The 27,820-nt window shown below is 37.2% G+C and overlaps 1 protein-coding gene across 10 annotated transcripts in view; it reads right to left on the minus strand.

The window, feature by feature from the left end:
* Positions 1-4,648: 4,648 nt before the first annotated feature.
* The window catches only part of LOC149142269 (beta-1,2-N-acetylglucosaminyltransferase II), a 66,103-nt gene continuing 42,931 nt past the window's right edge, over positions 4,649-27,820 (minus strand). For 2 of the 10 annotated variants that reach the window (XM_089447006.1, XM_089447011.1), the window contains 2 exons: positions 25,363-25,457; positions 4,649-5,018 (listed from right to left, as the gene is read on the minus strand). In XM_089447006.1, the coding sequence (XP_089303132.1) occupies positions 25,427-25,457 (31 nt within the window). In that variant the 3' untranslated portion in view covers positions 4,649-5,018; positions 25,363-25,426. Of the gene's footprint in view, positions 5,023-14,514; positions 14,610-19,429; positions 19,524-25,362; positions 25,458-27,820 lie in introns of those variants that run through there. The other 8 variants (XM_089447008.1, XM_089447013.1, XM_089447010.1 and 5 more) reach the window with 6 other exon arrangements.

The raw sequence follows: 27,820 nt of genomic DNA on the forward strand, positions 1-27,820 counted from the left end.
CATCTGCAATGTCAAATTCAACTCAAAATCATTTTAGCTATTGTACCATCATATTTGAGCAAAAATACTTGTTACCTCTCATTGTCCAAGTTACCTTGTTCTACACAAGCTAACCGAGGACACATTGCATTGCTAGAGATGAAGATGGGAGCATAGATAGCACTTCGGCACTATGAGGAGAAAAAATAGAAGGGGTGTGGTCTAACAACTAGCTCTCGCCACACAACATCAAGTATGGCTTAGTGTAAAGAAAGAGAGACAAGATGTTGGTTTACTTAGTAGCTCCCTAAGATTGCTCAGTTAGTTCCATAGTAAACAGACATAATAGGCCCTAAAGAACATAGTGTATCATAAAGGAAGAAAGACATGTTTTCTCATGAATTAGCATCGACCCATCCTCTAAAAAAAATTAGCAAGAATGATTTCTTAAAGGTGAAAATGAGAAAAATGTGTCAAAGGCAAGGGATTTGTTAAAAATCTTGAAAAATCATATTTGTGAGGGATCTTAGGGATTATGTTGAGAGCTTTGTGAAAAAAATCATGTTGAGAGCTTTGTGGAGAGGATCATGTTGAGATTTTTATGGAGAAGACCATGGATCTTGAAATGATCCACAATATTGTAATTGCCTTTGTAAATTGTAGCCTTTGGGCATTGAAAAAAGGCATCCATTAGAATGAAGGTATGGCCAGCCAAGGTGCCAATAGATGCTATTAATAGTTTAGTGGGTTTAATTAATGAAATTTTATTTCTACTTTATGTAATTCTATGTTTGTGCATGGTGATTTAATGCATTGATGGCTTGATGCATAGATCCATTGAATTTATTCAATGAATTATTGTTACATGTAGACCATAGGGTTCTTCAGTTTGTAGTGGAAGTGAGGATGATTTGAGTTTATGGGCTTATAATCCACATGTCCTAGGATCGAGACCATAATAGAACTTGAAATGATAGACCCCCATAAATCGATTGCATCAACTTAGTAACTCCTTACGATTGCTCAGTCAGTTCCATAGCAAGCAAGCATAATAAGCCCTAAAGAACGGAGCGTCGTAGTTCAATACCAACAAGTAGATATGAAAATTCTTCTCTTCCTCCAATTCCAAGTGGTCAAGTCCAACAAAGCACAAACCCCAAGAAACCCTTGTTAAAGTTTGTGAAGAAAATTACTAAAAACAAGAAAAAGAATAGTGGTTGTTGTGAAGAATGGATGTGCACATTATGTAACCATGTGTTTAAAGGAAGCTACACTGGGGTGTGGCATCATCTTCTCTCCCTATCTAGTGATGGTGTAAATGGTTGTACATGTACTATTTTGAAAAGGATGGAGTTGACAAAGCTTCATATGGCTTCCCTAGGATCCAATGTAATGAACTTGGACAATGATTGTAATTTTAAAGTACCTAGATCTTCTTCCCATGATATGGAAGATTCAGTTAATCAAAATGCATCAAACAAATTTGAGTCTGTGGGGGGGTCTACTTCTGAGAGGAGTAAGAGGCCCGCTAGTTTTGCTCAGGAACAAATTTCTAAAATCTACAATGTAGTACATAGGGATGAGGTTGATGATGTTATTGCTAATTTGTTTATGGCAAATGGAATTTCATTTAATGCTACCCATTCTCCACATTACAAAGAAATGGCGCAAAAAATCATAGTTTTTGGGTCAGGATATGCACCTCCAAATTACAACAAAATGAGGACATCATTGTTAGATAACGGGGTGACAAGAATGCAGGGGCTTATGGGTCCCCTTAAACAATCTTGGATTTATTCAGGATGTTCAACAGCTATGGATGGTTAGATAGACATTCAACAAAGGTCGTTGTTGAATATTATTGTTACATCTCCAGTTGGGCCCTATTTTTTAAGAGTAGTTGATTGTAGTGGGAAACTAAAGGATGTTACCTTCATGTTTGAAGTATTGAAAGAAGAAATTGATGAGATTGGTCCTTCAAATGTAGTGCATGTAATCACAGATGCAGCACCTGTTTGCAAAGCAATGGGTTTGATGGTTCAAAGTCAATATAGGCATATATTTTGGACTCCTCGGTGTGTGCATGCCTTGAATAATGTCCTCAAAGACATTGGAAAAATATCTTGGATTGAAAAACTAATTTGAGATGCAAGAGATGCACAAATGTACATTTGCAACCACCGTGCCTCTTTAGCAATCTATAAGATGTACTCAAGGAAGAGGTTTTTGAAACCTGCAGAAACAAGATATGCTACATACTTCATTCTTCTTCAACGTATTGTTGAGGTGCATGCATCCTTACAAGCCATTGTTGTTTCCCAAGAGTGGAAGGCATGGTCTAAATCTAAATCAATGCAAGCAAAGAAGATAAGAGAGCAACTTCTCAATGATGATTGGTGGTTTGATTGTAAATATGTTGTTTCTTTCACAGCTCCAATTATGGAGTTGATTAGGTATGCAAATTCTGATTCCCCCACCCTTGGAGAAGTTTATGAATGTATTGATAGCATGGTAGGCAAGATATGGCACATCATTCAGGATAGAAACCCCTCTTTGGAGTTCTTCAATGAAATTCATAAAATAATAGGGAAGAGATGGATCAAACTCAATACCTCTCTTCACATGGTTGTTTATGCCCTTAATCCAAAATGGTATATGGAGAGACCAAACAGAGTTCTACCCATTGATGGTGAAGAAGTGAAACAAGGCTTTCTTGATGCCATATGCAAAATCTATACACCTAATGGAACAATTGTAATGCGGGAGAAATTTATTGATTTTGCTACCTTAAACCCTTCCAAATTCTCTCAAGATGCAAGGGTGGACATCAACATTTATGCACAAAGGAATCTCGTTGGATGGTGGAGATTGTATGGGGGAAAGCCCAAGATCTTCGAAATCTTGCCTCACACTTGCTATCTCAAGTTCCTTGTTCATTGGCAGCTGAAAGGAATTGGTCTACTTATAGTTTAGTTCACTCTGTTAAGAGGAATAGGCTTACCTCTAAGAGAGCAGAGAAATTGGTTTATATGCATAGTAGTCTTCGACTTTGCTCAAGGAAGCTACATGAGTATTTAGATGGCCCTGCAGCAAGATGGGATGTTGATGTTGAGGAGGCTTCTCAGATTGATGATGAGGAGGATAATCATTCACTAGATGTAGGTTTACTTCGCATACCTTTGGGTAGCATTGCAGGTGATCTTGATATTAATGACGGTGATGATGAAATTGGAGTGTCTAGCGAGGCTCAAGGTTATATGGATAGTCTTGATGCTCAAGATTGCACTTTATGGTCATCTTCTACTTTAGTCTTTAATGTTATGTTTTGGCCTTTGAGCATTTTTTGACCATGTATTACTTTGCCACTTTGGGCATTTGTCTTTTTTTTTTACTATGTACTACATTGGGCATGCTAGCAATATGAATATTAATATGATGAGTTCTTTGATTTTCACTATGTTTCTTAAATTCAAAAGTGTCTCTTGAATCATTTACATTTTCGAATTTTCATTTTTGAATTTGATATTCATATAATGAATTAAAATTTTAAATTGATTTTAATATTTGAAATATTTTGATTATTATATAAATTATATAATTAAAAAGATAATTTTTATTTTTTATTTTTTATTTTTTTATTAAATAATATTACTGCTCCCAATTAGCCATTTCTTGAAAATTTTGGGGAAACTTTTAGTTGTTCAAACACCCATACCCAAGTTCACAACGTTTCCAAGTTTCAGAAAAACAAAAAAGTTAATTTTCTAAATAATTCTCAAAAATATGTGAGAAAATTCTTATACCCAAGTTCACAACGTTTCCAAGTTTCAGAAAAACAAAAAAGTTAATTTTCTAAATAATTCTCAAAAATATGTGAGAAAATTCTTGATACATATATTAAATTTAATAAACCTAAAATTTACAGAAAGTTCAAGAAAAAAAATTATGTAACGTGTTTAGTCCATATCATATTTTTATTATTTATATGGAAAGAAATTGGAGCAAGTTTGTTTTGTGCTTTGTTTATTGTGCTTATCTTGTTTCACCAAAAGTTTATTGTGCTTAACTTATTTCACCAAAAATAATGGTATTTACTTGTTCTTTTGAAAGATTAAAGAAAAGGAAATTATAATCCTCAATTTAAAAAAACGTATATTTTATTTATAACTCATGTTTAGTATAATTGAATTCCTCAACAAAAACGGCCAACATTTCCCACTAAATAAATAACATAACATCATTTAAATAAATAACCTAACATCATTATAATTTGCAAAAAAATCATAAATAAATTCAATCTAAACACGGTTTTGGAAAAAAAAAAAAAAACTAAAATTAAAAGTGAAGTTTAACACAATTATATCATACTTCATTGTTCATGTTTCAACAAAATTATGTTGAAGTAACATGGTTTAAGTCTATCCTAATATAATCTCATTTCTCTGCTATTTAGTTTTGAGGCATCACGTATCACGTATCAAAACAACTAACATGCATTTTTTTAGTTTAATGAATAACTACAAAAGATATAGATATAATGATCTGACTGTCCGTTTTGGATACTTTCATAAACTATTTTGATTGTGATGATGTTTTATGTTTCAAATTTTCGAGACTAGCTGTAAGGCTTAAATGACAACGGTTTTTATTTGCAAAAGAAGCAAGCCGGTTTGGCACAGAACGGCTTTCTTTAGCCAACAAGCTTCATGGCTTATTTAAAAAAGATAATAAGATTTTTTTTCCCATAACTTTATCGGGTTTAAAAAAGATAATAAGATTCTTTTTCCCAGCACTTTATTCCAATAAAGATTTATTGGAAAACTAATTCATAGCCAATGCACTTTGATTATTAATTGAAATCTTGAAAACTAATGCACAGTGAATGCATTTTGATTATTAACTAAAAGTTATAATTCTTGATAATGCAGAGACTATTTTTTTTTAAACCATATGGTGAATTGGTCATTGTCAGTCCTAATCTATGGGAGACCCAGAATCAATCCTCGTAGCTGCCACTATAACACCAAGAGTACATCCAACTACCTGCAAATCGATATACTAAGAGAGTATTAATATATAAAAATGCCTTACTAAATGAGAATGTTACTCGGCACTTACTTCACAAATGCTTTAGGGTATCCCATCATTGTGGGCAAGTGAAATGCTGAGTGGAAAACAAACTAGATGAAGTTTCATCATACCAAATTTGCAATGGAATTCATTCATTAAATCAATGGAAAGCAAAACATTTACACAAGGATCCATCATAAATGTATCATACACACTTATTCTCATCCTCAAAACATAAATAGGAAAACCAGTTTTTAGTGATTTTTATTTTTTAATTTCAATAATAGCAAGGTCACAATGCAGTCTTGTGGCTCTCTCGATCATTAAACAATTTAAATTAGCCAAGATTTTCCTTTGCATCATCTTCCACTTAGGGAAAAAAAAAAAAAAACCCTTTATGAGTTTATTTGGAAGAGGATATACACAATGTTGGGTAGATAGAAGGCCAAGAGTCCTTGTCCCTTCATTTTCCATTTCCCATCATTCTTCTTATTTTTTACTAGCAACATTTCTCATTAGAGTTCCATGTATTCTTGTCATGTTGTGTTTTGCACTTCATTGTCGTTGTTTTTTCAACCTTCAATTTTTTTTTTGTCCATTACTTGAGTCTATTGAGTTTCTTTAATTATTTGTTTTAATTTTAATGTTATTATTAATTGTTTTAGGATGTTTGAGAGTGGTTTCAACCTTATCAGATTCCATGTGGAAAAGATAAAATTCAATATCCCACTCAAAATTCAGCAGACTAAACAATTTTAGGATTGGTAGGATTGCAACATTTTCATATCATGTATGAGAGTATGGGATTGCCATTTAATCAAGAACACCAAGTTTGTTATGTACCTTGATGTTGGTGATATTGATCGTTAAACTCATTTGATGTCAGCAGTATTGATTGTTGAACTCCTCTGCCATAGCCTTAACAAAAATGTACCCTTTCACTCAAACCAAAATAATTGGTTGTGCATGTTAATTTTTTCTACCATATTATAAGGTTGAAGAGATGAACCCTTCTCTCAACAAAATCAATGGTTAGGCATGTTAAGTTTTTTCTACCATATTATAAGGTCGAGGAATATGAGTAGTATGAAGACTCTGCAATAGATGATATTTATGTAACTTCTACTGATGATCTTATTTCTAGTAACGGTGATGAGTTTGATGAGAAATCATGTGGATCAATAATTTGTAGTTGGCTAGCAGGCCAGTAGCTTGTAACATTTTTTTTGGACTCTAGAGGCTCATTGATTATGTATTTTCTCGCTGATATGTATTGCACTTGATGCCATTTTGATATATTCACCTTTACACGGTATTTAGATGAGCAATCCTTGCATAGTTTGTCTCTAATGATTTGGAATATTAAAAATAATATTTTTCATTAAAAATTAATCATCCTAGGGGTAGCTCACTTGGCAAAACATGTAAACATATTATGTAAAATAATATGAGGTCCTTGGTTTGATCACTCAATTAACCCATATCCACATTAGAGGAAGTTGTGATGCATCTAGAGGTTGTAGTGGTAGCAAATTGAATTGACCCCATGTCACATGAGTACGAGACCTGCCCCAGTTTCCAATTCCATTAGTCTCACACACATATTCTAAAAAAATCTGATTCATCAAATCCAGTTCGATGTTAGTTCTGGTTCAAACCCCAACTTGATATGTGGTTGATTCAAAGACTAGTTCCAGTATTTAAAACTATGGGAATGTTGCTGAAATGCAAACGAGTAAAACCCACTAGAATAAGCGTGCACTAGTGAATATATTGTGAAATAATATGCAATCAAATGTGCTTGTAAATATGCTTGAGAATATATGTGATAATGCATATAATTGGCTATATGTGATATGTCGTACATGAAATGAGTATGTCATGATGTTTAATGTGGTTGTACAACTACTTATGACAATCAACCTCGCGAAAAGTGATAAAGACAAGTGAATGATTGACAAGAGGTTGATGAAGGGACTTGTGTGAGTTCCCAAAAGGCGGTCAAATGTTAATAGCAACCATACAACTATAAAATTGGTCAATCCAACATTGCATGTGTGTTGAAAGAAATTTCACAAGAATACTTCCAATCATGCTTTGACATCTCAATATATGTTTTATGATATTTGAACGCATATATGTGATCCACATCTAAATATAGTAAAAGAGAAAAATATTGGATGTGCAATGATTGTTAGAAATTTTTTACAGCATTCATATAAAAAAATATCATGTTCAGTTGGTTAAGAGATAGCAAGGTCCTTAAGGGACTATTGAGCAATGAAGAGGGGCACATTCCTGTGTTTTGCTTCATTGAAGAGGAAGATTTACTTATGTGTTGAAGAGTTGAGTGATTTTTCTAGTCGATACATGGATTGTATGACATAGGAGATATGCTAATTGTGATAATAGACGTAAGCATAGATGTATGGAAGAGTAAAAATTATATAATGTGGAGATGAAGGCATGTAGAAATGATATGGATCTAAAAGATGGTGAAGACGATGGTATATATATGATTAGATGTATGAACTAGGATACATATAGAAAGTATCCTATAGTATCAGATAGTATCCAATGTTGTGCAAGGGCATAGTGAGTGAGGATGGTGAATGCCATATAAAGATGTAAAAGATTCATGTAAAAGTGCATGACTAGACTATGTGGATGTGAAGAGTGTGATTATGTCTCCATGAGTATTAGCACATATATTTTATTGCATTGGGTGAATGTTTGTTTGTGTTAATAATGCATATATAGTAAAAGATATTTCATTGTCCTTAACATGTCGACTATTGAAAATGATTGAATTATTGGATGCCATAATTCTATTATTATTTGATGTGTTGTTGTGAATGTTTTAATAAAAAGTATATGCATGAATACTCACCTTTGTTTCACGGAATGAAAGATTTGTTAGAGAGCACAATATTTGAAGTAGAGAGCCTTGGATATGGCAATGACTATAAACCCACAATGAAAGCTATGGCAAATAAAGGGCCAAACATTATGAGAATAATTTCATAGTTGTGAAATATAATTTTGGTAATTTAAATTTTTTGTATTAGCATTTCATGGTAATTTTATATTGATATAGGTAAGATGATGGATCTATCTGGTAAGAATAGATGATGATTGTTGTATGTTGAAAAGTATGTGGAGGATGTTACTATTATGAGATCGGTGGAAAGGATGGAGAGGATGATACTGTGATGACATTGAAACCTCATTTTATTCCTTGATCACCTTAAGTTGTTGTATATTATAAGTTGTTAGTGGAATGCCTTGGTAGTTAAATTCTATAAGTTTGTAGTCTCCTTCTCAGTGAAAACCTTGGCAAGATGGATCCCTCAAGCATTGTTTAGCAGGGAAATGAATTCTTGAGCCTCGAAGGGTAAGTGTGGTAAAGAAGAGGCACCTGGAATGAATATTTTATCAAAGATTCATATTATAAGCTAGTTGGGATCAAGTTTTGAAAAATGTCTAACTAGGTTCAGTTTTCATAAATATGAAATGTACCTTTGATTCTTGTATTTTGTAAAATGAAAGAAAATTTATTATTGTTATTTTTGAAGCATGGGTTTCATGCTCAAGGTCTTTTATTTTAGAGGTCAAGCACCCATTGAGTGCTTCTAGGGTTTTTCCTAGGTCAAGAAGTCAAAAGAGTCATTTTCATAACTTGAAGAACCCATCGGGCACATTGTAACTTGTAAAGAAAATTATTTTTGTAATTAAAAGTGTCAAAATACCCTTCAAGACCAAGTCGGCCTGACAACTGAGAAGTCAACCTAATTTGAGGAGCTGCGTCCACCTTGAGAAGCCTATATAAAGGACTAAACTCAACCTCCTTTGGACACACTCACTTCTCATCTCATTCAAGCGAAGGATGAGCAGAAAAAGGCTAGTGAAGAAGGAAGAGGAAGAAGGAAGAAGTTTTTGAGCTAAATCTATCTCACATATGTGAAGAAGGAAGGCTAGGGTTTGTTGGTTCAAGGTCGAAATTCTCTATCTGCTAGAAGAGGATCAAAGTTGTTGGAAGAAGGGCCTACTAGGTCATCTTCTATCCCTAGACAAGGAATCAAAGCAAGTGAAGTTGTTCGGAGGCCTTGGAAGGCTAATTTTCTCTCACACGTGTGGATGCAGAAGTAGTTGTTGGGGACCGAAATTTTCATACTTGCAGTAGAGGCCGAAATTCTGAAGTTGGGGGTCGAAGTTGTGATGTTGGAAGAGATTTGACTGGGTTTGACTTGGACAAAGGAAGCACATCATCGGGAGACCTCAGACTTGGTCTTGGAAGGGTATTAGTCTTGGTCTAGAGGTCTTGGAATTCGTCAATTTAAGAATATATAAGAATAGAAGATATTTGTGTGTTTTCCTCTCAAGTGGAGAGGTTTTGTCCCTGACTTGCAGCGTATATCTTGTGTACTTGTGTACTCTTGTTCTTCTTTTTCTTGGTAGTTGTTTGATGATAAACAAACATAATAATAAGAGAAAAAGTTAATAAGTAAGAAAAGGTAAAAAGATAATAGAAGCTGCAATTATCATAGATAGAGAAATCATCCAAACTACTACCATATAGATTTCTCAACATGGTATCAGAGCTAAGACTGGATAAGGGCATAATGAATATCTCTACTACACAGAAGAAGTTCCTAAAGAAGTGTATGAAGGTGGCAAGTCAACTCAATAAGGGCATCAAAGAAGTATGGGTCTCTTATTTTCTTCTAAGAAGGAAGTGACCAAGACATCTACAAATGATGAAGGACTATTCTTAGCACTCACGGGAACATTTCAAGATGAGAATATTTGGGTGATCGATAGTGGTGCATCAAGACATATGACTGGTCAACACAAGAGATTAAAGACATTATCAAAAGGAAAGTCCTCTTACTCCATAGCACTTGGTGACGATAAAATCTACCCTATGAAAGGAATTGGATCAACTTCACTCAAGCTAGAGAATGGAGGAAACATTCATCTCAACAATATCTTATTTTTTCCAAGTTTGCATAAGAATTTACTCCCCATTTCATGTTTAGAATACAAGGGTGATAAAGTAACTCCTTTCATTGATGGAAAGGTGGTAATATGGGGTAAAAAAATCAAGCATAGAAGATGCAAGAATGATTGGGATCCGTGGAGGAAGACTTTACAGATTGTTGACTCCCCTCACTCAAGCTTTCGTTCACATTGAAGTTAGCCCATGTGAACTTTGGCATAGAAGATTTGGTCATCTTCACTACAAAGGCTTACCAACCCTAAATTCAATAGTGAATGGAATCCCTGAACTAAAAGAAGATCATGGAGTATGCAAGGGATATGCATTCGATAAGAACACCAAGAGACCATTTGGAAGCAGTGCTTCAAGGTCAAAAGAAATCTTGGATCTTATTCATTCTGATGTTTGTGGTCCTATGACTCCAAAGTCACTTGGAGGTCATCTATATTATGTCACATTCATAGATGACCATTCAAGGAAAACTTGGGTTTACTTAATGAAATCCAAGGATGAAGTATTTATCAAATTTCAAGAATTCAAAGCTAAAGTAGAGAACCTTACAAAAAGGAGAATCAAGATATTAAGGTCTGATAATGGAGGAGAATACACATCCAAGGAAATTATAGCCTTCTATAAGGAGTTTGGGATTAAGAGGGAGCTAATAGTCCCATATAATCCTGAGCAAAATGGAGTTGCATAATGAAAGAATATGTGCATTGAAGAAAGTGTAAAAGCTATGCTACATGATCAATATTTTCCAAAATTTATGTGGGTGAAGCTACGAAGACAGTTGTATACATACAAAATCAAAGTCCCCACAGGTCATTAGATAACATGACTCCTAAAGAAGCATTCACTGGGAAGAAACCAAGCATGGATCATCTTTTAATGGTTGTCCTGTCTATATTCATATACCAAAGGACAAGAGAAAGAAGTTGGATCCATCAAGCATGAAGGGAACATTTGTTGGCTACATTAACTCTTCTAAGGCCTATAGGATTTACATAAAATAAGGACATCGAACATAAGTGAGTCGAGATGTGAAATTTGACGAAAGTATTACATTTAAGAAATCAAATGATCTCCCTATGGACTCTGATGATGAATAACTTCTAATATTTGAAGAGAAAGTTACTAGGGGGGAAGAAGAAACAAAACAAGAAGATGAAGGTCCCAGTGAACCTATACAACCTGTGGTAACCCCCGAATCTAGAAAGAGAACTAACTGGTTGAAATATACTATATTAAATGCAGACGGTCATGGAGCAACTAAAGGCACATTTAAAGAAAGCAAGAAGCCCAAAATACATTCAGGGTATGCAACATATATGACAAATTTAATAGAGCATGGTCATCCACTTTTGAAGACGTTGTCAATCATTAAGAATGGAAAGATGTCATGAATGAAGAATGGCGCATAGGAGATCGTACCTAGACCTAAAGACAAGTATGTGGTAACTTCCAAGTGGCTTTACAAGATCAAACATGCAGTAGATAGAATTATTGACAAGTATAAGGCAAGATTTGTGGCTAGGGGCTTCTCTCAATAGGAGGGCATCGATTATGAAGAGACATTTGCTCCAACAACAAGGTATACAACTATACGCTCACTAGTCTCTTTGGCAGCATCAATGGGATGGAATATACATAAAATGGATGTCAAGATTGTATTCATGAATGGCACAATTGATGAAGTCTATATAGAGGAACCCTTGGGATTTGAAGTCAAAGATAGAGAGGCTTATGTTTTCAGGTTGAAGAAGGAATTATATGGTCTTAAGTAAGCACCAAGGGCATGGTATGCTAAGATGAATGCATACCTATAAAGATTGGGCTTCACAAAGAGTTTTGTTTATCTGAATCTCTACATCAGGGTTGTACAAGGTGAGTCTGTGATTATTCTTTTGTATGTGGATGATCTTCTCTTGACAGGTGTGGAAGGTTGAATCCAAGAACGCAAGAAGCAGCTAGCAGCAGAATTCGATATGAAGGATCTTGGGTTAATGCACTACTATTGAGGACTACAAGTCTAGCAGGGACCTAATGAAATCTATCTAGGTCAAGAGAAGTATGTGATCGAGATGTTGAAGAGGTTTGACATGATGGATTGCAAACCAATGAAAACCTTGATGATCACAAACTTGAAAAGACTAAGGAGTTCCGAACCAAACCCAATGGATTCGACCAGGTATAGAAAATTGATTGGCTTACTGATGTACTTGGTGAATACTCAACCAAACATATGTTTTGTAGTAAATGTTCTCAGTCAATTCCAAATTGAAGCGAAGCACGATCATTAGATAGCATCCAAGCACCTTTTGAGATATCTACAAGGTGCAATGATTTCCACTTGATTAGATATACAGATTCTCACTAACGAGGTAGTGAGCGGGATGGAAGGAGAACTACAAGAGGATGTTTTAGTTTGGGATCCTCCATGATCTCATGGATGAGCAGAAAGCAAGAATCAGTTGCTTTAAGTAGTGATGAGGCTTAATATATTGCAGCATGTGAAGTAAGTAAAGAAGGGATTCGATTGAGTAAGTTGTTTTCTGACTTGTTAGAAGGACCAATGGACCCTACAGTGATACGTTGTGATAACACCAGTTATATAAGATTGTTTGAAGACCGAGTTTTTCATGGAAAGACAAAGAATCTAAACAACAAGTATCACTACATTCAGAAGCTAGTACAAGATGGTGTATTGCAGCTATAGTATATCTCCACCGATGAGAAGGTAGCTGACATATTGACAAAATCTCTTCCTAATAAGAAGCTTGTATATTTGAGAGACAAGCTTGGTCTGGTTGATATATCCTCCCTAGTTGAGAGGGAGAGATAGACACATCATTCTTGTCTTCACTTGGGAAGACCAAATGGAGGATTAAGTAAACATTTGGCATCTGGTACTCTTTGAGGATGAGGTAGGGCATCCAAGATAAGAGTAGTCGAGGACCGATATTCTTTAAGGACTAGCTATCCAAGATAAGAATAGTCCAACAAGGACATACTCTGTGATCTCCCAGGTGGGGTATGTGCCTTGAGAGACAATGATGATGGTGTCTATAAATCATTGGTCTCACCAACATTATGCTTTGATCATGTGGAGAGCTAGATTTGTTCGTCAAGGCCTTACTATGTGACAATGTTGGTCGTTATGATGCTAAACAGATGGGTTACCAATCCGACTCTTCTTATGAGATCTCTTCAAATTGAGAATGTCCATGTACCATTTATGAGTATCTCCCTAGTTAAGAGAGAGTGTTGAAAAATGTGTAACTAGTTTTGGTTTTCTTAAATATGAAATGTAGTTTTGATTCTTGTATTTTGTAAAATGAAAGAAAAAAATACTATTGCTATTTTTTTAGCATGGGTTTCATGCTCAAGGTCTTTTATTTTAGAGGTCAATCACCCATTGAGTTCTTCTAGGGTTTGTCCTAGGTCAAGAAGTCAAAAGATTCATTGTCATAAGTTGAAGACCCCATCGAGTACATTGTAACTTGTAAAGAAAATTATTTTTGTAATTAAAAGTGTCAAAATACCCTTCAGGACCAAGTCGACCTGCCAGCTAAGAAGTCGGCTTAATTTGAGGAGCCATATCCACCTTGAGAAGCCTATATAAAGGAGGGAACTCAACCTCCTATGGACACACTCACTTCTCATCTCATTCAAGCGAAGGACGAGCAGAAAAAGGCTAGCAAAGAAGGAAGAGGATGAAGGAAGAAGTGTATGGGCTAAATATATCTCACACATGCGAAGAATGAAGGCTAGGGTTTGTTGCTTCAAGGTCAAAATTCTCTATCTGTTGGAAGAGGATCAAAGTTGCTAGAAGAAGGGCCTATTATGTCACCTTCTAGCCCTAGACAAGGAAGCAAAGCAAGCGAAGTTGTTGGTATGCCTTGCGTTGTCTAGGTAAATCCTCTCTGCGGACAGAGACGATCCCTTTAGCCCAATGAGTGGGTCTAGCAACAAACGAGACAATCTAAAGGTCGGCGGAGGCAGCTGGTTGGTAAAGTTGGACTCGTAAAGACGGTCAGGTCTTGTGCTCAAACTTGAGCGAGGGCGTTGACTAGTCGCGGGTGTTACTTGTTTCGTGGGTCAAGCCCGCTCACCTTTAATACAGTGATATGGGGTTTAACGGTAAGTTTCGCTGGGTGAAACCCACGAGATGAAGGTTCAAATCTCATTGAGTATATGGCCTGTTGTGTCTTGGCTAGAAGAGTAGGCGACCCCAGAGCGAACATCTCGGCTCTTGTTGAGGCATAAGTTAATTGCTATTGTGTGCGGCTTGCAAGCTGTTGCACCTAGCCTAGGTTTATAGTGGCAGCCAGTTGGATTTGATCCTGGGCCTGTTCAGGATAACTCTCACCAGTTACCGATTATCCTAGATTAAAAAAAAAACAAACGAGACAATTTACAAGACACTTTCCTAAATTACAATTGAAATGAGAGAAGAGGAAGGAGACCTACCTCGTTCTATTGCAATAATGCACTCCCTTGTTGAAGATCTTGATTGCTTGCTCTTCAGGCTCAGTCCTTATTATTCTCAGCGTTTGAATACCTGCACAAGAGGCCAAAGACACAACAAAGCATAAAAGTAAAACAAGCATAATTGAATGTAATCCAATAAATAGATCAAGGAGCATTAAGATAACTGATGTATTGACACAAGCATTTATGGAAAGTGAACTAGCAGTTGTATATATATTAATAAATGAAAGAGGAAGCATACAACCTAGGCCTTGATGTTAATAAGTCCTTCTTGACTAAATGTCCAAGTCCAAGCTCAAGCTCTCCAAGCCAAAGTGAATAGCATGTAGGCACTATCTTAGCATAAGGGTGCAAATAATCAGAGACCAACCATTCAGGAATCGAAGAGGATGAACATATAGGTAGGGAGAGGGAGTTAGGATCTCACCAAAGATAGGGGAAAGCCCTCATCTCAAGGAGGAAGCTCATAGGGATAAGATCAAAGGGAAATATTGGGAGAATTCAACCACATCCACAACGAACAACCTCTAGCTCGTCATTCTGGAAGCCTCTAGATCACGAAGCTTCTTGTCTTCTTTGTGAAAAACTTTTCTTTTAGGGATCAACGTGAGTATCCGGGTAAAAACCTCACTAGCAGTGCGAGGCTAGTATGGTACAACCTACCATCTGAATGAGTAGGTAATGTCACAGTCGCACTAACCCAGAAATTAGGGTTTTGAGATCACTTCTTTAGGGAAGGCTCAAGGCATGTTTTCATTAATTCTTCAAGGAGGATCTGGACTGCATATCAAAATGGGTACACTGCATAATTGCCAAGTTTTGGGCACTCTGGGGTATGACACAGGGAAGTGCAGAAGGTGTGACAAAACATTGTGTAACAGATTCCCCCTAAAGCATGAAGGCAGAACAGGGAGTGATGGTTGAGATGCTTTACGAGATTTTGCAAGGACGAGAATAAACATTGTCGGGAGACCTGCAAATCAAGGACGCATATACATATACATACCTGATATCTCTGTCATATATATCAAAACATGAATCCACGGCATGGACACAGTCATCCGGATAGGAAGGACCATGTGAAGAGATTCACAGTATGGGCGCAACCATCCGAATAAAAAAGATTGTCTGTAAGTCTTAAGATCCAAGGTATGGATGCAGCTACTCGATGTAGAAGGATCAAAATCATCATAGGTATAAGCTCCCACAGCATGGTCACAGCCATCCGTAGAGAGGAAACATGTATACAATTATGAACAATACATAACTCCGCAGCCTGAGTTATATCAAACAAAATTGAGGGTCTTGCGCTCCACCCCAACCGATCAAAGTACGAATTCTAACATGCGAATGAATGTGTCAAAGTTGAATATGCTAGAAAACCACCTGATTACCGACCAATGATGTGAATTGTTAATAGGAACGAGAGAAACCACAAATAATGACAATGGCTCTCAAGGTACGACAGCACAATCCGTGAATGTGAAAATGACGCTGAAGTCGAACATTCATGGAATCATCTGATCGAAACCCAATGATGAAAACTTGTCGTCGAATGCGAAGAACTTGCCATTAAGGCATGCAATCTCTAAGGTACTGAAAGGGAGTTTCTAAGTCATCTTCCTGGATAATGAGCTGAAGTCGACAGGAAGTGACCTATCGAAGGAGGGCCATAATGATTCCCTCATCATTGACACGAAACAAGGAATAAAGTGGAAAAATGAATATGATCCAGGACTATGGAAAAAGATCAGACAGTATATAGGTAGTGAACTGCAAATAATACTTCTCTTGAACATATCGGTGACACGACTCCGGAGTGTGGCAGCATTTGACTCAACATAGGACCAAGGGTCATGAGGACAGAGTGGAATAGTCAGATGAGAGACAAAATGGATCACCCAAAATCGGAAGGACAAGTGACTAAGTGAGGATATCCCAAACCCGACACAAGAAACAGATGAGTGTCATGTTCAAGAGCGACATGTTGCCTATACAAGAGGTGTTTCACTTTCATTTTTCCCCACTATTTCTAGCGAGTACCCCGATTATTTTTAATCACAAGCTTGAAGGAGATAGCATATGCTTGTCATATAAATTCGTTCTTCGAATGAATCAATCCTATTAAGTTTTATGAGCCCTAGGAAGAAGAAACTCGGTCTCGTCATAGTGACAAGTCTTTCGTCGTTTATTTTTTACGAGTCTAGCAAAAGAGTAACTCGGTGCCTTTTTCATATATAGAGAGTTTGAAAAAGAGATGAAAAAAAAACTCCATCATGTCCATTTTCGTAAATTGTCTCTCGAACCTGAAAAGGTAGAAAACAATATTCGAGAGAACCTCTTGACCATGTCGACCAAGGTGTTCTTTTTTCATAAATAGTCAATCCCAGCTCGAAAAAGTGGTAAACGTATACTGAGACGACGTCAATTCATTTAATTTAACGAGTTCGAAAAGACAAGTACTCGACGATCTTTTCATCTTTCGAGAGTCAGAAAAGAGCTTAAAAATGACTCCAGGGGGGTTCCTTTTTATTTTTAATGAGTCTGAAAACGAGATAAAACAAAAATTCGTTGAATCGGTAAAAAATTATCATCATTGCCACCAAAAGATCCTGTAACTACACAAAGACAACCACACATCACCGATATCGAGAAAAATAATAAAATATTGGTAAAATGTATTTAAAAACTTATAAATAGACCAAAATTAAAAAACATCTTACCATTTTACTTGGAGTGAATTGGAGAGTGTATTTTACCCTATTTTCCTTTATTATTCAGGCAAGTGATGTGGGAAATCTCGGGCACCATTTCACGAACCGTCAGCGGCAGGTAAGAGATCTTCCCTTTCTCTTGCTTTTCATTCCATTTTCATGCCATTTCATAGGATTTTAGTTGGTTAAGGGAGGATTTTCATTTTTATAATCGGGGGTGATCAGCGTGACTCTGATCATCGCATCTGCGTTGATCACCCCTTAGCCCAAAAGGCCCTCGCGCTGCCAGCGCAAAAATAATTCTAATAGTCACGTTGGGCGCAGAGTGAAAAATCGAATGAAAAATCCTCTCTTTAAATTGGTTTTTCCAAAATTTTACTCCATTAAAAAGCTTCTAAATGTTGTTTATGGGTTGTTTGCAGGAGATTTTGACAGATATGGCCATCGAATGGAAATAAAAAGGCCACAAGGCAAAAGATCACCAAGCTGCCCAAGTCGATGAATGTGTCAATGCTTTGAGGGACTGTGGATTACTGAAGTTCTTCCAAACCCTGGGACTCATAGCTCAGAATGAGCTACTAGAATATCTCATTGGATTATGGGATGTCGAAGGTGAGATCTTCATCATTGGAGATCAAGAACTTGAGCTAGAAGTAGTTTACATCTACTTCATCACTGGATTGTCCAGAAGAGGGGAGAGGGTCCAACTCTTTGGAGCTCGTACTGGAGGAGAGAGCACCAATACCCTTATCAGAAGGCATTGCCTGGGTGTGGAAACCACTGTGAGTGGGGAGGTGAAAATAGCAACCATCAACAACCTTCCTTTGTCGACTATTATACACACAATGGCCCGTAGAGACGGGGCATAAGTGTTGCATGAGGCAACGAAATCACAATTCCAATACACAGTGGATTGTCTTGCTCCAACAATATTTAACTGGTGAGAAGGACTACTAGTCAACATGAAAAGACAGCTGACCAAGGGTAAATTAGGACGCTTGAAGAAGTTTGGGTTTGGATCGATTTTAGTCACATTCTTTTTGGAGAATGTGCCCCTATTTCGATACCAGTGGGTAGATGTGGATGATCCAGATCCATGAGATCTGAGGTTGCTCAGATGGAGTGAGATCATGCCTAGAGGGGGAGGAGGTCAACAGATGAATTTCCCTTCGTCGTTCTTTGGTTGGCTTATGCCAACAATTGATCATCGTGGATGACTATGCTTATGCCAGCAAGGACTTCAGAGGAGACCCAGATCTCCCTCTACCACCTGGTGCACAGTGCACCGGTGCAGGTAAAAAATTTTTTTTTGAATTTTTCAAGTCTTGTGATTTTTTTGAAGTGTATTTGAGAGTGTACTTATGATAGTTTTGCAGATGTGGGACCAGAAAGACCTCTAGGAATGTCTCTGATAGCTCAGAAAGTAGCACGCTAGATAGAGGAGGATGCTCCATACGAGGAAGGAGAAGATCCTATAGTAGAGATGGAGTGAAACCTGGAAGTGATTACTTGGGGGATTCCAGAGTATGCGACTATAGATGACGTGTTGTTGCAGTACCAGAGGCATACAGTACGAGTATCCGCGAGACTGCCTTAGTTGTTAGGCCGAGTGATCAGAGTGGTCGCATGCTATCATGAGCATTATGTGGGTGAATAGCCTATTCCTAGTCGTGTTATCTGCACTATTGTGGGCTTTTAGAGCCATGGTTCTCAAAACACTATAAATTTTTTTTGAGACTTTGATATAACAAACTTTGACAGACTCGATATATATATATATATATATATATATATATATATGTTTCTATTGTCTACTTATGTGTTCATATATCATGATGATGTGTTCAGTTTTTACAAGTGACACAAATGTCTTTCTAAAACATAATTTTCTAATGCATCTATTAATGTATTCAAATTTCGTGGAATGTGTTAATATGTAATATAAACAATGTTTCTTTCAATAATCGAACACGTAGATACATGCACTAAATTTGTGGATTTCTTACTGAATAATGACCATTTAATTGTAGCACAACGAGTTGTGAATCTAACTTAACAACCAAACTTCTGATTCTGAGGGCAACTTCGTATGATAATAGTTCAATAATTGCACTGTACTCTGCAATATTATTATTTGTTCGTCCCAGGAAAATACCTTGTAAATTGATCAACTCACCATTAAGGGCAAAGAGTGCCCAAGCTGCGGAATATAATTTTTGTGTGCTACAACAAGCACCATCAGCAAAACCAACATAATGGTTCGATGACATCTGCGCACCAAGTGGAACACAAGGTAAGGAGAGGAAACATGTCTCCAAAGCAAACAATCACACCAAAAAATCAAAATGCACACTAATGTACAAAAGTAATTACACAGAACTCATGCATAATAATTTTTCAGATAAAGCTCGTTACGGTGTTGTGCTAATGCGTTACCTTTGTAGTCAACCAACTCATAGGCGCCTTTTTGCAAAACACATGTAACAATGTATGGCCTATACCACATAGGTTCGAACTTTCTAGCTCCCAACTTATTCTTGGCTTGGCCATACAACAAGACCAAGTCACCTTTAGCGAAAACTCGTGGAGAAACAGTTTGATTATAATGATCTTTAACTCATATTTTTTGTGCTTCAATAACTATCGCAGCAATACAACGGGTTTCATCAAGCCTCTCGAGATAAAGTAAACGTTCCTCTTCAGGTGAGGTATCAGAGAGTAGCGTGATAGCTAGTTTTAACAAAGGAATTTCACACTCGATAGGGAGTGTCGCCTCTAAACCATATACCAACTGGAATGGAGTGAAACCAATGGTTGTCTTAGTCGAGGTTCATTAAGCCCAAAGAGTCGAAAACAGCATGAGATTCCAATCCTTTTTATGCTTTCCAATGGTACGTTGAAGCATAGTAATTAAAAATTTATTAATTGCTTCAACTTGGCCATTGGCTTGTGGGTAGTAAGGAGTTGAGTTGTCATGGCGAAGACCCAACTGAGCAGTGAACTCTGCCATCATGTACTGACAAAAATGTGATCCATGATCAGTGACAATGGCTTGAGGGACGTCAAAACGGGTTATAACATGGTTAAAGTGGCACTGAGCAGCAGTTGTATCGTCAGCATTATACGTGGGCATCGCCTCAGCAAATTTAGTAAATAGTCGATGGTGATGATGATATAGCCATGCCCCTCAGTCGAGCAAGGGTTACAGATCATGAAATCAATGCCCCATTTAGCGAATGGGCCAACGATAACAACTGGGTGTAAGAGTGTTGGCGGGCGCGATGTTTAAGGTTATATATATGATATTCATGGCACTTTTGAACTGCCAAAATGCAATCTTTGAAGATTGAAGGCCAGAAATAACCAGTGTGAAAGATCCCCTGAGCAGTGGCATACCCTGACATGTGACCACCACATGCTCCGGAGTGGCAGTCATTTAAGACTCATTCAGCCTCTTCAAGTGTGAAACATCTGCAAAGAACATAATCAACACTGACTCAGTACAACAAATCACCAATAATCTGATAAGGTTGAGACTGATGCCGGATGCAGTGTCAATCAGATCGAGACAACTCAAATCAGAAATTATGGGTCTGATGATAAACAATAATATCATTGTACCATGGGTCGAGAGTATTGATAAGAAACAAGGTTTCATCAAGAATTTTCTCAGTAAAATCAATGGAGGTGTTTGCAGAAGGAAGGGCGCAGCTCAATTCAGTAAAAACTAGTGACTTCTTTGATTTGGCAGCATTAAACTCCAAATCAAACTCTTGCAAGATAACAATCCATTTAGAGTATTTTCCCCCAAGCAACTGACGAGTCAGAATATAAGTCATGGGGTTACAGTCAGAAATCACCGTAGTCTTCCGAAGAAGAATATAATGGCGAAATCGTTGAACAGCATGGACTACTTCCAAGGAAAGCTTCTCGACATGAGCATATCTAGTTTCTATGGTAATAAAATTTCGACTCAAATAATAAACCATGTGTTCATTGTCATCATCATCGTCCTCGACTAGCACCATGGCAATGGTACTGTCAGTCACGACCAAGTACAGAAAATAATCGCAGTGGTAATCAGGGGGATGCAATAGAGTACTTATGAGTGTTTTATTTAGAGCATCGAAAGCTTGTTGAACAATTTCATCCCAAACAAATGGGATCCCCTTCTTAAGTAAGTGAGTAAATACCTTGGAAAGCTCAGCATAATTAGGGACAAAGCGACGAAGAAAATTGGCCTTTCCTTGCAAACTCTACAATTGGTGCAATGATGAAGGAGGGGGTAGATTTACAATAGCCTCTACTTTCAGAGGATCTATTTGGACGCCTTTTTGGGACACAACAAAACCCAAGATCCGACCAGATTTGACGCAGAAGACACATTTATGTGGATTAAGACGAATATTATAGTGTTGACAACGTAGAAATATTGCTCGGAGGTGGTCCAGATGGTCACCACATTTAGAAGAATGAAATGGTAAATCGTCTAAATAAGGTTGAACGATGTGTTTAATATCATGAAAGGCATATGACATCGCTCTCTGGAAGGTAGCACCAACATTTTGAAGTCATGTAAGGCCTTTCGTAAGGCCCATTTTGCAGATTTCAAAATTGTTGGTAAGGGTTTTGCCCCCAAAGTGGAGGATTTTGATCATAAGGGGCTTTCTTTTTCCCCCACTAAGGGATACCCTAACCATAAGGTGGATTCTGGCCCCACAAAGGTGGGTTCTATCCAGGGTAGGGTTGATATTGACCTACCATAGGCTATTGAGAACCATAAGGTGGATAAACATTGTGCGCAACATATGGATTATACGGTTGCTGCAACTCCTGACCCTAGTGATATAACTGTTGGCCCTGCTATTGCAGGGGTTGGCCTTATGGCTGCAAGGTTTGACCTTGTTGACATAAAGGTTGGGTTTGATGCTGCAATGGTTGACCTTGCAAATACAAGGGTTGATTCAGTTGTTGGACGAATTGCATTTGTTGTTGCAAAGGTTGCCCCTATTGCTGTAAAGGTTTTTGTTGAACAGTTCCTTGAAGAATTCCTTGTTGGTACTGATAAGTTCCAATTGGGATTTGACCATATGCACTGGGAATGGGATTTTGACCAAGTTGCATATGAGGACCTACTTGCAGAATATAAGGTGGATTTTGAAGTGCTTGTGAACCATATGGAACATAAGACTATTGGAGGGGTATCTGAGCCGAATAAAGCTATTGACACTGGACATTACTTGCTCTGGTTGGAATAGATGATTCACCGGATTAGGAATACCACTAACAGGTTGAATCACTCCAACCATGTGAGGTTGTGATCCACTCACATGGGTTCCACTTGAGACAAGAGGGATATATGGATTTTCCCCCTAGGATGCAAATGAGGTGGTGGCACATTTTGTCCACTCGAGGGGGGAATTGAGGAACTTACAGACATATAAAACGAAACTGTTGGTTGCACCGGGATTGAAGGTTGGAACGAAGGTAACGATTGTGTCAGAATAGTCAATTGAATCGGAACTGAAGTAAAGGCAGTTTGCACAGGGATATGAGATATCACGTTAGGAATAAACAGACCAGAAGTAGGCATAGCATTCGATAACCAAATTGGATTTTGGTATAATGAAGAAGCACTGGGAGTTCCTGAAACTAATTGAACCAAGGTCATATAACCATGTGGAAGCATAGACCCGGTGTTTTTAGGAGGTGGTTGAGATGGAATTCTTCCTGCATAAGGAAAGTCTTCCGAGGGAAAGTCATATTCAGAATCATTATCAACACTAGGAGTGTGAGTAGTTGAGACTTTCGGAGGACCTCGAGGAGACGTTGGAAATTCACCTTTTGAAGCCATGGGTGGAAACAATTGGCGAGGAGGAATTCGAGATAGACGAGGAGACAAATCCAAAGGAACACCAGGTTGATCGTATGGACTATAAGGTCGTTGAGGAGATATCACAAACAGATCAAAAAGTGGATTCAGAGGGTATAAAACAAACCTTTGTGGACTCTCAGGGATTTCTGGATCAGAGTCCTGAGACGACGATGAGTCTCGAGGTGTGGAACGAGAAGCAAGGGGTTGGATACTTGGGACAATTCCAAGTTCAAAGCCTTAAGCTTTAAGTGACTATGAAAGTTCAGGATGAACTCCTTGTGATGACCCTTTAGTATCAGATGATGAAAGGAAACTGTGAGGTGAACGCAATGGTTCAGCCACGATGACTTTCTCTCAAGAGCAGATGGAGAAGAGATGATTCATTGAGGGCTTTTAAAATTAAAATTTACAAGGAATTTCATTGGCAGTTAATTTTATAACTCAAAACAACAAATAAATCAAAAAGGGTAATACTAGGCAAGAGGGTTTACCAAGTATCCGTGAACTGTTATATACACCTTAGCCGAAACCAAGGACTTAACGTATGACGGCCAATCTCCACGAATGATGTGTTCGGTGTATCATGTTTACAAGGCGAGTGACTCAGTTACCTATGCCTAAAGGATAGTAACCTAGTGGGGTCTCCCAATATATACTCGACGATACGGGAAGCACAAGTTCATGTTAGCGTTGTCTAATACATAACCGTTCAGTGAGAGCGTTCTGATATACTTTCCATACTGAAGTGCCTCCTATATACCTGAAAGTACTGGAGAACCTTCGATATACTTCCATACTAGAACAAAATTTCACCCCCGAGATACAATGCAAGCAGTTAACGATAGCGACTATGTTTAAAGACGTTGGAACACATCTCTAACCTAGACCTCTAGATATTTGTGTTAGGTTACAAATGCTCCTTAGGTTAATTGAGGTAAATTTTAAGTTTATCTTGAATTAGGTTTCAATTTTATGAATCAACGATGTCACATGAATTCCTATAATGCAACTAAATGAGAAAAATGAAATATTTTCATTCGATGAAGGCTAAACTAATGAGGAAAGAGAGACAAACAAACAAATGCATCAAAACCTATCTCCCTAACTTTTCAAATGCAAGATGTAAAAATGAAAACTACTCTTTCTTTTTCACTAACAAATGCAATGCCAAAATGCAATCTTATGAGAAACAAAAATCACTTTTCTTTCACTAAGATGCACTAATCTTTTTTTTTCACTTTGATTCAAAATGCAAACTAATGCATAAGCAAAGGAAAAATGGATTTTAAAACAACTAAAATGAAAATTTCATTCACTTTTGGTTTTGAATAAAAAATCGTTTCAAAAATACTTAAATGAAGAGATCCTTTCACTTTTCTTTTCGAAACAATGAAATCAACACAAGCATGCACTTTCAGTTTCACCAAAGCAAACAATTGTAATCCCTGTTTGACAATGGAGCAAAGGCAATTTTCAAACTACAAATATGATCCAATACTAATAAAAACAACTTCGCAAATATGAACCAAAAGCAACTTGTAAATGGTGTCTTAATCACAGTAAAACTCTTAAATGGAGACAAACAATCTCACGAAGACAAGCCAAGTGACGAGTGAAGAGTGACCTAGACCTAGAAACACTAGAAGACAATCCAACTTCAATCACACATCATCGGACGCAAAGAGATAATTGCAACCACTAAAGAACAGCAATCAAGGCAAACCGACTATGATCACATTGGAAAAATACTCACAGAGGTTGAGATCCACTGGAACTAAGAAGAAAACCTAATTTTTTCTAGCCTCTGAGATCAGCGTGCATGTTAAAGGCAAAGCAGCAATGAAAGGCAGAGAAATGCGACTGTAAATTCCAAATCAGCGTTGGCAGTGCTTCTGTAAGACCAGAAAATGCGTTGGGCAAGGAAAAGAAGGAAAAAAAAAAAAATCAAACCAAACTCAACACTCTCAAGCAAAAACCAATGACTGTATAAATCTACAGTGATGCACACAAGCCAAGAAATCGATGATTGGTCAAACTCATCAGAGAATCAGATTGAAGGAATGAATGGAAAGGTTATAGCTTCCCCATTGGAGTCGCCATTTTGTTGTCTAGATATATCCTCTCTAAAGGCAAAGACGATCCCTCTAACCCAATGAGTGGGTCTAGCAACAAACGAGATAATCTACAAGACACTTTCTTAAATTACAATCAAAATTAGAGAAGAGGAAGGAGACCTACCTTGTTCTGATGTTATAATGCACTCTCTTGTTGAAGACCTTGATTGTTTGTTCCTCAGGCTTAGTCCTTACTGTTCTCAACGTTCGAATACCTGCACAAGAGGCCAAAGACACAACAAAGCATAAAAGTGAAACAAGCATAATCGAATGTAATACACTTAACAGATCAAGAAGCATTAAGATAAATGATGCATTGACACAAGTATTTATGGAAAGTAAACCAGCAGTTGTATATATATTAATAAATGAAAAATGAAACATACAACCTAGGCCTTAATGTTATTAAGCCCTCCTTGAGTGAATGTCCAAGTCCAAACTCAAGCTCTCCAAGCACTCCTTCTCCAAGCCAAAGTGAATAGCATGTAAGCATTATCTCAGCATAAGGGTGCAAATAATCAGAGACCAACCATTTGGGAATGGAAGATGATGAATATATAGGCAAGGAAAGGGAGTTAGGATCTCACCAAAGATATAGGAAGGCCCTCATCTCAAGGAAGAAGCTCATAGGGATAAGATCAAAGGTAAATATTGGGAGAATTTGACCACATCCACAATGAACAACCTCCAGCTCATCATTATGGAAGCCTTTAGATCACAAAGCTTCTTTTCCTCTTTGGGAAAACTTGTCTTTTAGGGATCAGTGTGAGTATCGAGGTAAAAACCGCGCTGGCAGTGCGAGGCTAATATGGTGCAACCTGTCATCAACACGAGTAAGCAATGTCACAGTCACGTTGACCCAGAAATTAGGGTTTTGAGCTCACTTCTTCAAGGAACGCTCAAGGCATGTTTTCATTAATTCTTTGGGGAGGATCTGGACTACATATCAGGATGGGTACACTGCATATTTTCCAAGTTTTGGGCACTCCGGATATGACAAAGGGAAGTGCAGGAGGTGTGACAAAATACTATGTAACACCTTGGAAAGCCAATTTTCTCTCATGCGTGTGGATGCAGATATAGTTGTTGGGGGCCGAAAATTTCAGACTTGCAATAGAGGCCGAAATTTTGAAGTTGGGGGTCGAAGTTGTGCTGCTGGAAGATATTTGACTGGATTTGACTTGGACAAAGGAAGCACATCATCAGGAGAGCTCGAACTTGGTCTTGGAAGGTTATTGTTCTTGGTCTAGAGGTCTTGGAATTCGTTAATTGAAGAATACATAAGAAGAGAAGAGATTTGCAGGTTTTCCTCTAAAGTGGGGAGGTTTTGGTCCTAGCTTGCAACCTATATCATGTGTACTTGTGTACCCTTGTTCTTGGTAGTTGTTTGATGATAAATGAACATAATAATAAGAGAAGAAATTAATAAGAAAGAAAAAATAAAATGATATCACATGCAGTTATCATAGATAGAGAAATCATCCTAACTATTGCCCTATAGATTTCTCAACATCAAGAAGGTAATATGTGTTTTGGGTGTGTCAAAGAAGAGAATGAGTTGAATCTCGCCTGTGGCAGCCTTGTTACACAAAGATATATTCATACAAATAAGTATTAGGATGAATTCCATAATTTCTATATAGATAGATAGATAGATGTTGTATCTTGAAAAGTATGTGGAGGATGCTACTATTATGAGATTGGTGGAGAGAATGGAGATGATGCTATTATGTTGACATTGAAACCTTATGTTATGCCTTGATCGCCTTAAGTTGTAGTATATTAGAAGTTGCTAGTGGAATGCCTTGGTAGTTAAATTCTAAAAGTTTTCACTCTTATTCTTAGTGAAAAAATTCGCAGGATGGTTCCACACTATTTAGCAGGGAAATGAATCCTTGAGCCTCGAAGGGTAAGTGTGGCAAGGAAGAGGCAACTAGAATGAATATTTTATGAGAGATTCCTATTATTTGCTAGTCAGAATCAAGAAGGATATATATATATATATATATAATATATATATATATATAGAGAGAGAGAGAGAGAGAGAAATCAAATAATGTAATCAGATGAATCTCGCTTGTGGCAGCCTTGTTACACAAAAATATATAGACACAAATAAGTATCAGAATGAATTCCTCTCTCTCTCTCTCTCTCTCTCTATATAATATATATATATAATATATATATATATATATAATATCCTTCTATTATGAATTTGAAATTCCTATGGAAGGTATTATTGTTGCTTACAATGGCTAATACATGCATGCTTTTCCTTTGATAATTGTTATAGGCATATACTAGGATGTCGAGACCTTGGAGGTGGGCGAAGTTGCTAGTGGAATGCCTTGGTAGTTAAATTATAAAAGTTTTCACTCTTATTCTTAGTGAAAATCTTAGCAGGATGGTTCCACACTATTTAGCAGGGAAATGAATCCTTGAGCCTCGAAGGTAAGTGTGGCAAGGAAGAGGCAACTAGAATGAATATTTTATGAGAGATTCATATTATTTGTTAGTCATAATCAAGAAGGAGATATATATATATATAGAGAGAGAGAGAGAGAGAGTATCAAAGAAT

Source organism: Pinus tabuliformis, chromosome X, assembly GCF_031772625.1.
Source record: "Pinus tabuliformis cultivar Carrire ecotype Pingquan chromosome X, CPIR1, whole genome shotgun sequence".
Lineage (NCBI taxonomy): Eukaryota > Viridiplantae > Streptophyta > Pinopsida > Pinales > Pinaceae > Pinus > Pinus tabuliformis.